We start from the raw sequence: 14,190 nt of genomic DNA on the forward strand, positions 1-14,190 counted from the left end.
CTAAAATGTTTTTTTCTCACCATCAGACAAGAAAATCCAGGGTAGAATAGAAAGGGTGTTTCAGTTTAAGATTACTATGGGTAGAATATTTTAAACTGGAATTCAAGACACTATTTCTTTTATTTAAAAGGAAATATGAAAGTTTAGAACAGGACCCTTTCTTATGCTGCCATGATTCATTATTTTAGGGTTATAGCTTAGGAATCTAGTTCTGTCCTTCAGCTCCTCAGTTTGTACCATGTTGTGACACCATTATTTACTCAGCAATTACTCACACTAATGGAACAACTTGTGCATATCTGCTCATAACTGTGAGTAATAACTTTATGGTATATAAGCAATTAATTCTTAAAAAATGTAAGGAATTCAGATTCCCCTCTCTAAAACTGACCAAGAAGTACAGCCTGTCATGTCATAGGTTTAAAATAACACGATGAAGCACAATGAAATGTGTATCATAAGCATTAGAAATTTCCCATGTTGTATATTTACCATTGCATTTATTTTTAATTACATTTTAATTAATCTAATTTTAGATGCACCAAGATCTTATTTATAAAAATATCTAAGAGTTTGATTCTTATAATCTACTCTGAATACTGTTTTTTGTATAATGCTATAAGCAACATATACTAGATATTTTCAGTCAGCCTGAACAAGATAATAAGAGACTGTCAAAGCTGGTATTTATTAAATCCCTGTTTCTTTAGTAATGTGTATTTCAAGTGTTTACTGATGTGGTTCTACTTTTGTAAGAAAAAAATATTAGTCTAACATAAAATGAAGTAGCACAAAGAGCAACTGTACTTAAGCAGGAGAACTTATTTTAACAAAAACTGATTACGTGTTAACCTGGTTTAGTACATGAAATTATTGTTCTTAATAATAATTCTTATGACAGTGGATTTTTTAAAATGTATTAATAGGGTAAATAAATGAAATAGAAATGCAGAATTTGGAATGAAACAGGCCTTCTAAGTGGAACAAGTACAATCCAGGGTCTTGGAACCTCTGTCTGTTATATTCTGTCCCACTTGAATATCACCAGGCTAGCAGGAGTGGTAGTGAACTCAATACTATGTACAGTATAAATAATCGTCATATTTTGAGCAGCAAGCATCATGACCAGCTGATATTTTCTTTCCTCAGGACCAGTTGTTCCCAAGAGTGCGTGGCTGAAGCCATATGATCTTATCAACACATTTGAGAGCCCTACCCAAACACTGAGAGAGATTTTGCTGCAGCAATGACTGTCATAGAAGAAAGTCGCCCTTTTGCCCAGCAGCTATCCAATGTCTACTTTACTATACTTTCACTTTTTTGTTTTAAACTTTTTGTGAAGATCAGCCTTGCTATACTTAGTCATTTCTACATTGTGAAAGGAAACCGTAAGGAAGCAGCAAGGATAGCTGCTGAATTTTACGGAGTTCCTCAAGGACAAGGTATATTTGTACTTACTATCTTATCACTACTGTTTGGGGGTTTTGTTGCTACTGAGTTTTTTCCAGTCAATTACTTATCTGCTAGCCTCATTTATATTCAGTTTGTCAAATGATATGTGTGAGTGTTGTTTTTTTTCTGTAGTTCTCACTGTATTTTTTTAACAAAAATGTTTTGTTAGATTATTTAAGCGCTTTTTTTGATTAATATTAAGTTCAGAATAAAACTGAAGTATTACAGCCAGTGTCCTGTTAGGAGAGAGGCAATACTTAAGATGGCTATATTTAAGATTGCCGAATACTTCCCAATCTAAGACTATATTCCCAGATGCTTCTGAGGTTCCACAGCTTACCTATATGTGGTTGAAATTTTCCATGCTTGGCATGTGATTATTTTGCAACACTTTAGTGAAACTAGTCCAGATATTTCTGAGAATTATTTCTTGATTAAGTTAAAATTTTCTTATAATAATTTATTTGAGAAGATACAGTCCTTTTGTACTAGTGTCTTGGCACATATCAGGAAGCTTACTTACTGTTTGTCAGGGTGAGCTTTTGGGCATCTGTGTGGAAACCCGTCAAATTTTACGTGGTTGAAAGATCTTGTGAAAATTCCTTTTTCTGTTTGCTCAAGCAGAACTTTGGTAGAGGTGGGCACTACTGTTCCCCCAAGCTCATCTATGGTGAGCCAGTACCATTTTCATTCAACTCTTTTTCTGGGTCACAGAACACAGAAAACTCCTTGAGAAGATGCACCAGGTGGTTGCTCTGCTTGGGATCCCTGCTGCCTTGCTTGTCTTTATTGTTGTTCCTTGTGTTCTGGGATGACATCAAGTTGGAGTTAGGCAATGGAACAGGAAGAATTTTCTTGCCTCTTCTCACCTTTACCCTTCATCCCTGGGGCCTATGAAGGAAAAGAAATAACCTGAGTTAAAGGCAAAGGGAGAAACTGTAGAAATGAGCCAGAAATGGTTTCAAAGCTAAAGATCTTTTCAGTCTTCAGTGTTGGCACAAAAGCTAGACATTTTGTGTGTATGTGTTTACATTTGCAAGCCAGAGACACTTCCTAAAGCAGGAACTAGCTTGCTTTGCAGAAGATTTACTTGAGGTGAATTTATATCATGTATTCTCTGCACAGTTTAAAGATCTGAAACCCAGGGGTTTTACATCTGAGTATGTTAGTGACATAATTTGAACTTTTACACATGTGTGTGAACATATTTACAAATACACATATATGTGGGAGTGTGGGGGTGTACTATGTATTCACTACAATAGGATGGGAAGGACTGACTGTCTATCCCACTGGCAGAAATATTTGCAGGGAATGTGGTAGCCCTCACTTGAAATCAATAATTTTATGTCAGAAACTGCTGGCTAGCTCTAAGTTGGCTCATTTTGGGAAGAGTAACACAGAACCTCGATAAGGAATGAAAAAGATTGGGGAAAAACTAGAGGGAAAGGAATAACATCTATCAGGTTGGAAAGTCAAATAGTCTCTACAGTGTTACCTGTTGCTGAATCCAGGAGACTTTAGTGTGGTCATTTGTCAAATGTCTAAACTATTATATCTAAATAAATGTATATTCAGCATTCTAGTAGCTAGCCCGTGCAAAAGGTGAAAACCTATCACTCTTGCAGGTTACTGTTTTGCTCAGGTAGCAGGGACTTATTTTGATTTATAGGCTCAAACAGATGGTAGAGTTTCTGGTTTTCTGCTTCATTTATTAAAAGAAAATAGTGCAACTATTTTGTGCTTAAACTGTATTTTTACAACTTGACACCACTGTGTCTTAATTTTTCATTGCCCAACTCATAGTATTTGGGTCTGGACTTGTAAAAGTCCTAAGCACAGGTTCAGCTAGTGTTACATAATCTGCAGATTCAACCATTTGTTGTGATTAACAGGACCAATCCTTGCTCTTTGGGATGCAAATAAGACTCCTCAAAATTACTATTTTCTCTTATCTTTCCTATACCTTTGTTCTATGTTTGTAGAAGGGGGCATGTTACTGTCTCAGCTCACAGAGTGTTGTGGGATTTGGTTTATTTATGTTTGTGAAATACAGTAGAATACCTCAGTAAGGTTTATACAATACCATGTAACAAAATACCCTGTTCAAAGTAATATCTGGAAGATGTACAATAAGCAGTGTGAAACTACAGCTTGAAACAGTAAATGATAAAATTAAATACTGAATATCATCTTAATTAGTGATCCTGTTCTGTGTTTTTTCTTAAGCAACAGAGAAGCCTCAGCAGAAAGAAAAGAAAAACCACCCCCGCCCCCTGAAAATTAGCCTATCATTGCCTAACTGAAGTTTATACTATTTCAGGAAGTAATTCAAATTAGAGGAAATGTTAGTTTTCATTTTCTAGTTTCAACCTAATTACATACTCTTAAAATTCTGTTAGTGTTGGTATTTTCAGTTTGTTTGTAACAGTACAAAAATGAATTTTTGCTATTATAATGACTTGGCTAGGATAGAGTGCTATAATTCTGAAGAAGAAAAGAGCCTTTGGAAATAATGTGCTACTAGGCATAGGTATTATTTCATGTTTACTGAATTGAGTTCTTGAGTTAAAATAAGACTTTCTTTTATGAAGCCTGTCTAATTGAGGACATTTTAGGTACTGAGCAGTAGTACTTGGTGGAACTCCTTTCATCAAACTGAGGGTGTACAGGCCAGTACAGGGTTTGAGGCCCAGGCGTCGCACACTTCATGGCTGACTTCCTTTGTTTTGTGATTTGTTCTTGGTTGAATGCAAGGAGGCAGCTTTACCTGTGTGATCTGCCTACCGTGGTCTTGTTGCTACATATTAGCAGTGAAACAGGTCATATTCCCTAATATTTCAGGAATATTTTCTCTCCAGTTTGGATAGTCACCAATCTACTGTTAAATCTATCCTTTGGATGTCGTATGTATGTGAACAGCTGGATAGGAATAGGGTCCTAATAATTAGTTAGAAATTATATTGTGTATGTGGCATTGAAATATAAGAACTAGATCAGTGTTCAGCATCAGCTAAGACCAGAAAAGTGTATATGAAAGCTCTTCTACTTGTAAGTCAGATTAATTTGTTTATGGAGATGAAGTCTGAGTAAAACTTTTGTGTACAGCTGAAAGGCACCTTCAGAGGTAATTTGGATGCTCTAGGATCAAATACATGTGGGTTGTCTGGCAAATGTTTGGCTAACCTGTTTTTAAAATGCTTGGTAATAGTGATTTTTGCAGCAACCTTGTGCAACCAATTACAGTTTTTACTATTCTCATCACTAGAATGCTTCCCACTCCCCCCAAGACCTACCTAAGTCTTTATTTCTGCAAACTAAATACATAAAATATGAGTAAGGTATTTATCAGTTTTTCTCCATGTATGAAAAGTAATCAATTTAAAGACTATTACAATGCATCTTTCTACCTCTACTCTTTTTGTCTTTTCTAGAATAAAGAAAAAAGGATTTAACTTGGTCTGTCCTCCTAAGTCTTGTTTTCTAGGCCTGGAATTACTGTAGTTGCTCTCTTTTGGACTTCTGCCGGTTCACATACAATTCATAGACAACTTTATTGATATCTAATTCCCCATGTTAAACAGAGTGCTCCAGCTGAGTCTTGGAACTGTTAGCTGCATAAAAGCGGAACAGTTATGTCACGTGCCATATATATGATACCCTATGTAATGCCTCCTGGAATGATGCTTTTTCTTTTCCTTTTTTTACCCCCTAACAGTAAAGTATTAAGGATATACAGTCTGTAGCCTATAAATCCCATGTTAAAACAGAGTCACTGTACTATGCATTTGCTTTTTCCTCTCTAAGTATAATACCTTGTACCGGCCTTCAGCTAACTTCATGTTCTTGATATCAGACAATTTCTCCATTTTACTCAGGTCTGTTTTGAATTGTTTCCCTCTGAGCAGTTGCAGCACCAGCAGTTTAGTGTCATCTACTGATTTTTACATTTGTTTAAAGACCCATGTCTTAATAAACTTTCAGAATTGAATTCTTTTTTCAGTGAAGTCAGTGGTGTTATTACCATAAAAGAATTAAATGCGAAAGGGATCCATTCTGTTATAAAGGTCCCATTTACTGGATTATTTTGAACTTCGGCACTAATTTTGTAAACTCTTATTCATATACACATACTTGCCCCATTGAATTGAAATCAGGGACTATAGCTGTGTTATAAATAGGTTATGGTGCCTAGCTTTTCTTTTTTTATTGTGTTGAAGCGAACAGGTATTTATACATTATGCTAGCAAAGTCAACATTTTATTAATTTACTTCTTTATGGAAAAAGCCAGAGGATGTATATGTTTATTCCATTTTAAAATTCTGTGCCCCTACAAACTGACCTACAAAAATTAACTTACTTGCAAATTAACTTTAGGTATAATTAGCTCCTTAGCAGGCTATCTGCAGTGACAGTGATCTGCACAGTAAGATTTCTTTTCTCACTGTATGTCCAGACCTGTGAAGAGTTAATAACTCATCCTTTTGTACAGCTGTTCCTGGATAGAAACCAAAGGATCAAAAGCAACCTTTCGACTCTTCCTACTATACCAACTAGCTGGTCATATCATGAAAGTGCTCTGTATATACAAGCACTGAGCTGGAGCTTCAGCTGAGCTTTATAATAAAATTCAGTAGCTTTAGGATGAGATAGTAACAATGTGGTATGAAGTGATTTCAAAGTGTAAGTTTATATCAAATCTTAAGAGTTAATTCATTGTCAAGTGTTTTGAGTCTGTAAGATATAAACTCTACTGACAAATACTGGTAAGAGCTTGGTTTGTATGGAGGAGTCCATGCTTTGATAATACAGATGACTTTATAGAAGGAGGTATAGTTCCCATTCATAAACTTTTTATAAGGCAAAAAGAGTCTATTTTATCAAAATTAAACCTGATACTCAGTAACTCTCAGAATGCTTTTAGCTGCAAGCAGAAGGTGATATAGAGGAACTTTCTTATGAAAGAATAATTTTCCAGAAGTTAATACAGCATAAATGACAAACAACTACTCATGTACTTATACAGATACCTGGGATCTGATGCACAACCTAAGTAGTTCTGACAACATAAAATGCTTTTTCTTTAATACCCTCTTTTTTAATTATGTCAACTCTCTTTGCAAAAAATTGCATAGAATATCACTTTATGTATAACTATACTATTCTAAAGTAATATTTGAAAGTTATTTGAAAGCAGAATTTGTATTTGTAGTATTTGAGTATATCTCCTCAAAATACATTACACTGTTTTTGCAGAACTGGAGAGGTGAATATTCCCTGATTTCTTCTAAGTTTAAAAAAAATAAAGACTACTCTTGAATGAACATAGCAAGTTCTAAGCTACTTGTCTTTGCTCTATCTGCCTTGGCCAGGCATGGTAGGAAAGCTCAGTACACTAGTTATTCCTTGTTACCCTAAATGAAGACATCCATGCGATTGTGGTAGATCAAGGCTGGAGTCCCCATCTCCTTTCAGGATTATGAGACTTGTAAATAGTATGAAGCCTTTTGTTTCTTTCTTTTTCTTGTTCACTGTGTGCTGCTTGGGTGGACCCAAGAAACCAGTCCATTAAATACAACTCAGATAGCAAATAATGCTGTGTTTCAGTGTTAGAGATCTGCTGTTTGGAAAGCTTGATTCCCTTTTGAACTGTAGTGTATAATTAGAGCAAAGTTTTCCTATTATTTTATTCTAACAAGTTGCAATTGATAATGTCACTCAGCAACAGTTGTTAGGTAGGAAAGATAGGCACAAGGCATTTTCTCAACTCGCATTCCACAGAGATCACAGTTCTATTAATAAAAGCCATATAAGACCCCTACTAGCTTCCTGGATACAATAGGGATTAATTTAGTAATGACAGGAATATTGTATGGCATACCTATTCACCATACCACTTGGTGTAAGGCACCCCATTTAGCATTTGTTTTTCATATGCAGCACGTAAGCTAATGGTATAAAAATGCTTAAGATAGTGTGAATGTTCTTTTTTAAAAGTTCAGAAGGGAGTTTTTTTTGATGGAGCTCATCACCTTCTCTTATATGCTAAATAACTTTGCCTAGTATGACAAATAACTGTCAAAGAAGAGTCACACTTCAAAATAAATCTCAAGAAGACACTTGCTTAGAATGAAGCAAATGACAGCACATATCAGCAAGATACCAGAACCATTTTCCTCTGAAGAACATAATTACCTTAAAGCGATTTTGATGAGAGTTACATGATGCAACTAGACTGGTGTGGCCAGAGTCCTGACCTATTTGCAGTAACAAAAACCAAGCACATCTGTTGGCAAGCTCTGACTATTCCCTCACCTTAAAGAAAATCTCTGAGGCTACAGAAACTTCTAGTGAATATATCTGCTGAAGCCTGTTTGCATACTGGCTTCCCTGAACGGAGATACCATGTGGATTCCTTTGTGGTTTTTTGTTTATTTGTATGTCAGAATCTCCTTGAGAATAGCATTGCCACAAGCTGTATTTCATGGTCAGTATCATTTATGTGCGCCTCCCTAAAATCTTTTCTGAAGATGGACCTTAACTTGTCACCAACCTAGGTCCTGTTGGCTTGCTTGATGTGCACGCTCTTAAGTTAATGCACATGGAAATCCCCTTCATCAATCGATTATTTTTCTGGAAGAAATGAACAGTAAGCTTTTGAACTACAAACAAGTACAAAATGAAACATTATGAACTGGGATGTAGCTTAAAACCTGGGTTTTTAAAGGTGCATAGCAATAAGACTGAAACATAGTCCTGGAGCAATCTGCCCGCAAGGCCTTAAAGACTGCTGTTGTTAAAGAAAAGTCGTTAAGAAACTCCAGTACTGGATCAGAGCAAGCTCAAACATATCTGCACTGGTCTTTTTTGCAGCAGTGGGGCGTAAGGCAACAGGGGAAGACCAAAATAGCATAGCTCCCTGAAGGTGATGTTCCTTCCCTCAGCCGCAGACGGGTTATGGCCACAGTTCTGCTATTCACACGCCTCTCTTGTAGGGGATGTTCTCAAACATTTGCAATGCAGGCAGGCAGCGAGTGAACTGCTGCCAGAGTTAGTTGATGATGGCTTTGGGGGAATGCATTACGTGCCTAAGTAGTGAGCTGTATTCATGATTGCAGCAATGCTGGCTGGTTGGTCATAAATCCATTATGGCATGCTGCATCTGTTGCACTAGTGGATGTTACTCTTTGCTATGTCTAGAGTCTTTCTGGCAATAGATATGATCTCTCTCTCTTTACGGCTGTTGTCTCATGGTAATTGGCCGAAGATCCACTCTGTGGTGCTCTATACCACTCCCATGCTGACTACTTCTCTCATGCCTTGTGTCTTTCTTCTCTGTCAATACCTGAAGCCCAGGCCTGCTTGGTAACTGGTTTGGCTAGGTTCATCAGCATGACTGCTGTGATTTGGTTTACTTTAGCCCACATATTAGCAAATATTCTGTGTTACGAATGCGTGTCTGCATGAAGAGGTCTGGTGGGTACACACTGCAAATCCACAAGCCAGGCAATGTAGTAAATGTATCATTGTTCCATATTTGACCTCTGTGGGGGCTGAGACAGAGCCTTTATCATATCAGAATTTTAAATCTTTTCCTAGCCTTCCATTCTGATTCCCATCATCCAAGGATACAAGGCCTAACATCTGCAAAAATCTCAGGGGGAGAGGTAGGAAAATTACTAGCCATCCATGCTGTTGCTACCTTAATAATAGTAATAATAATTTGTATTTCCAGCTAAGAGACAGTGATGATACTGTATAAAGAGCAGGACTGTGTAATAGGCTTTTTTTAGTGCTTATAGTGTCATAGAGAAATGTCACCTTATGCTTAAATAACTAATAACCATTTAAGTATTATCTGCATATCTGCTGGCATTTGTTAAGATGTGGAGGACAGAGGACTGGTTGGTGACACCTGGGTAATGCCCAAGCTTCTGGTTGACTGCTAATGACTTCGAATATCATTGTATTGGCTGTGAAGTATGACTTGGTGCAAGAATCTGTTTTTATATAAAAAAAAATAGTTCCAGTCCTTTCCCTGTCCTGCTGTTAGAGCTTTATCACTGTACTTTTATGGTGCATTTAAGTTCCTTGGCATTGAGCCGGCACTGCAGGATGTTACAGTGGCTACTGTGGCCTCTTAGGATGCTTTGTTTTTGTTGGTAACCATGTTTCTCTACTTATTTCCAAAAGTTGCTTTGTCTTGGCTTCTCTTACAGGGAGGAGTGTTCAAGATCGCTCTGCTGGTTCATTTCTGTCAACGTCAAATAACAGGCAACTCTTGGGGTACTGGAACTGAGGTCCAGGGAGCCTATCTATCATTTCAGCTTCATGGTTGTAGTCTGTGGATCACATTAGCAGGAAGAAGCAGTTTCTAGTCCTGTTCCAGATTTAGTGTGGCAGGTTCCATGCAGTTGCTGTGACCCCATAATAATCCTGGTCATAAAAGTAGAGTGAATCTGAAAGTATAAAACAGTTTGGGAAGCAAGGTGGCTCATTACTTGGGTCTTTTGAGGAGGGTTGCACACAAATGTAGTTTTGTCCATTTTTTCCTAAGATAAATTGTTGTTATTGGAGTTTGGACTGTATTGCATTGGGCTGCATCATGTGTTGAAAGGTTGGGGGGGGGGTGTGTTTGTCATTGTTTTTATTATCATATTTTTTTGTCTGTTATCACAGTTGCATCTTTATTGCCTTAAGAAGAGTCTTTAAAATAGAATGAGTTTCCCATTGAAAGGGAGGAGCAAAGATTTCTTTCCATTTTCATTCCCACCTCTTAAGAACTGCTGCTGCTGCTGTAAACTCAGAGCTGTTTGCTGACATAGAAATGTTGAAACTTTACTGATACTTCTTTTTATAAAAATCTGGATAAAAAAGATTGTGAAGAAAATAACTTGAAAGTTTCCTTTAACAGTTTTTCCCCTGGGTTATAAAAGTTGAATAGAACTAATTATTAGTGAAATGCAGTGTGGTGGTTTATTTAAAGCTTGTCTGCTAAATTAAGTCAGAATTCCAAACTCTTCAGTAAAATCCTCCAGTTTCCTTACTCTCAGACTGTAGTGTCTGCCCCTTATTCTGGCTGCTTTTTGCAGGTAGCTGCATTGCTTCCATGAGTAACTATAATCTAAATACTCTCCCTAATTGCTTGTGTGCCAAGGCAGGGAAGGTAATGGTCTCTACTGTATTTTCTACATGCTTGGATATCTACTTAGATTTCTGTTACAGGTTTTCTGGCGGATTTTGGAAGTGTTTGAGTTTCTTCTGTAGAGAAAATCTGAACAACAGAATCTGAGTGCCAAGCCCTAAGTAGTTTCAAATATTAATAGTTTTATTACCTAATATAGTTGAGAGATACTGATTCTTATTTTGTAAGCCAGTGCATGGATGGCTGACTTGAGGAAGATCCCATAGCAATTCCAATTCAGAGGTGGAAGTGAACTAGTGAGTTCTTCAGTCTTACTCCACAGTTTTAACTGAATGTTCATTGCCTCTTTATATCAACATCTCAAGTATATTTTTAATATATTTCCAGTTCTTTTCTGATATTGTTCAAACTTGCTTTTTTTTTTAACTTTTATTTATGTACTGTTTTAATAGGACTTTTTAATGGCTTTTGCCCAGAGAATAAATGGTTATGCCTAGCAGAATTTAGTGAAAAGCTGCTTCTAGAGTACTGAATGGAATATGCTTCACCTCTAAAGCATGAAAAAAGATAGCTCATATTTGTATACATTGCATTCTGATGTCCAACAAAGTATTCAAAGTAACTTCATAATAATGAGTGGCAAGTGTCTATGGAATAGAGGTACTTTTCCTAGTACTCTTGCCTTGACGGTGGCAGATTTTGGGGTAGTCTAACTCCCTTGGTAGCTCATTGCTTCCTATGGAGTTCTCTGGATGAGAGTGAGCAGGTGCTACTGACTCCTTGGGGGTCTTCCTCTTTGAAGCCATGGCAGCTGTCCGTGTATCTGCTGGCTTCCTTGCTCCTGCAAGTCACACCACTGAGACTAGTGAGAGAGAATGGGGGCTGGAATATTTGTGGAAAGCAAGTTGTATGAACTACTTCCAGGTTTGTAGCACTCCTCTAGAAGGACCCAACTTCATTCTCAGCTGACAGCCTCACCCACAAAACTCCTACAAAAACATGTGGGTCTTGTCTTCCTAGCCCACTGTCAATCCCTGCTCTGCAGTGCCAGATGCTTTGCTTGATCCTGATCCTCACCCCTTCTCCTGAATGTTCTGGGTTTCCATTCCAAATGGAAAGGGAGTGTAAAACTGAGATGAGCCTCAGAGCCATGGCAAGTACAGAAATTGTCATCTGTTATTTCTCACCTGGAGAATAGTGCTGATATCTTCCTGACACAGACATATGTATACACATCCTTATTCCTGTTAATTCATCTTCCAGTACTTATTTACTTGAAGAAAACACTACAATTTAACAAGTAATTCTAGTATTAAAGTGATATATTTCTAATGTGCCCTTTCATAATGAGCCCTTTCGCGAAAGCTCTGTTCAAGACTTATTTGCAGAATCTGACTGCTGAATGTGTAGAAGTGATTCTTTCAGTCTGTGAGATATTCTGGTTCATTCAGCTAGATAAAACCTGAGGAAAATGGCTTTCAGAAAGCAGCATAACGTCTGGGAGAGTGCAGTTTTGTTCTCCCTTGTGAGAATAGCAGTAGCCCACTTGCTTCTGTTCTGTAAAGAGTGTAATGCCATTCCAGTAGGGCAGTTCTCATGTGCTGCCATTTCAAGGTGAAACTTGCAGCTGCTCATTCTTCCCCTTACCCTACATAACTACAATCTTGCCTCTGATTTTCTCTTAAAGAAAACCAAGAGGGATATAGAAAATGTCATTAAATACTTGTGTGTTATTTCAGCATCGTAGGGCTTAATTTTTGTCAGGTACTTGAAAGGAGGAGTATTAATGAAGCCCACTAATGTTAATTTCCTTTTAAAAAGTTTACAAAATGGCTAGTTTTTATATCAGTAGAAGAGGATAGTAAGGAAATGCCAGAAGGAAGTGGTTGGGGAGGTAAAGGCAGCTTCTTAACATGTTACTAGCACAGAGAAAGCACTGTCCTTTATCCATGCTGGAATTTTATCATGGATTGCTTCTCACTGCAGATTTCTGTATAGTATCAGCATGATACATAGTAACAAACAAAAAAATTCTACTACTAGTTGGCTGCCCTTGTATTTGTTATTATCTTTGAAAAATATTGACTTGTGCTTCTGACAAGACTATAGCCTTACTTTCATAATGTGATCAGACTTTGAAAATAACCAGTGAATTTTTTTTTTTGTAGTCAAACCATATTTTTATTTATTCAGGATGTAGTTTCTAGTTGACATCTGTAGGATACCTTGTCCCCTATTTAAACAAAACCAAATCACAAAGAACCAGAACTACTTCATAGTTTCATGGATTCTTCTGAATTCCAAAATCTCTCATAACTGCAAGTTACATGTAATAATTATTGTTTCTATTATTAAAACAATTGCCATTCTGATAAAACAGTTTTAGTTTTTCTGTTTCAGGTTGCTTGTTGTTCAAGCAACAAAGCACTGAATGCTTTTGCTTTAAGAATCTGTTTCTTTTTTGGTTAAATGATTAAAAAATTAACACCTTCTTTCCATTTAAATCATGTAAATAGTTAAGACTCATGCTGTAGCTAAGCTGATTCTTTCTCTGTTTTAAAAATAGAAAATGCTAGAGCAGTCCCTCCCTTCCCCCACTATGTACTCACTAGTCCAAGCTAGTAAATGTTACTGAATGGATTTCAGTGTTGTAGCCATTCTACAGTAAGTACAGCAAGATCCTTTGTGAAAAAGCAAAAGGAGGAAAAAAGGTAGTAGAAATCCATTTGTGGATGTTCATCAGACCAGAGTACCTGCACCAATGACAGTCAGTCTTTCCTCGAGAAACAAATAATGGCAACAAACACTGCTGTTCAGAGGAGCCAGAATCTCCCCAAAAGACGCCTAGAAAGTATAGGGGAGTGTCCTGCAAAACGAAAAGCTAGCTGGGGTATTCTGACCAGCCAAGGTTAGTATAGCAGCCATTTCAGAAACCGTGTACTGAAATATGCTAAGCTGACCCAATTTATGATGTTCTAGCTCAAAACTGTTCTTTTTTTTCTAGCTGTAATATAAATGCATGCTTATGTTAGCAGCACTTTATTGTCTTGCATGGGTTAATACAAGGGTGTTGAAGCTATTTTTGTTCTTTCTGCACTTTTATCAGCTGATCTAAAATAAATTTTCTTGTTTATCTGCCCTATTTGTTTAAGGCTTGACTTACCCTGACTTTTGCTGTCCTGTCACAAGGTAACTGGATACTGAAGGCTAATTGTTTACAACAGGGAACAGGGGAATGAAAGGAGGGGGAGGAGTAAACTTTACATATAACTTTATATGTAAAGAGAAGTTTATAGGTAGTTGAAGTAGGAAGCAATGGGGGAACTACAGGTGACAATTATTGTCCTGTACTAAGATACTAAAGACAAAGATATAATTAATTGTAAGGGTTAGCATAGAGAAGTACTTAGGAGGTATTTAAGTTGCTGGACACTGACATTTTCAGCAATGGGAACAAACTGTTATAAATGTTTAGGACTGCTGTTGTCTGTGCCATATTTTCCTAATTTTTTCATAATACAAGTGTGTAAAAGGGAGCTTTGAGTAATTGTGAGAATCTAATAGGAATTTTTTGAGAGTGATCATAATTCCA

The 14,190-nt window shown here is 37.0% G+C and overlaps 1 protein-coding gene across 8 annotated transcripts in view; it reads left to right on the forward strand.

The window, feature by feature from the left end:
• The window catches only part of ASB5 (ankyrin repeat and SOCS box containing 5), a 41,311-nt gene that overhangs the window by 11,861 nt on the left and 15,260 nt on the right, over window positions 1-14,190 (forward strand). For 5 of the 8 annotated variants that reach the window (XM_074822774.1, XM_074822776.1, XM_074822778.1 and 2 more), the window contains one exon: window positions 1,150-1,442. In XM_074822774.1, the coding sequence (XP_074678875.1) occupies window positions 1,247-1,442 (196 nt within the window). In that variant the 5' untranslated portion in view covers window positions 1,150-1,246. Of the gene's footprint in view, window positions 1-173; window positions 312-1,149; window positions 1,443-13,288; window positions 13,507-14,190 lie in introns of those variants that run through there. The other 3 variants (XM_074822780.1, XM_074822782.1, XM_074822781.1) reach the window with 3 other exon arrangements.

This window comes from Strix aluco, chromosome 4, assembly GCF_031877795.1.
Source record: "Strix aluco isolate bStrAlu1 chromosome 4, bStrAlu1.hap1, whole genome shotgun sequence".
Taxonomy (NCBI): domain Eukaryota; kingdom Metazoa; phylum Chordata; class Aves; order Strigiformes; family Strigidae; genus Strix; species Strix aluco.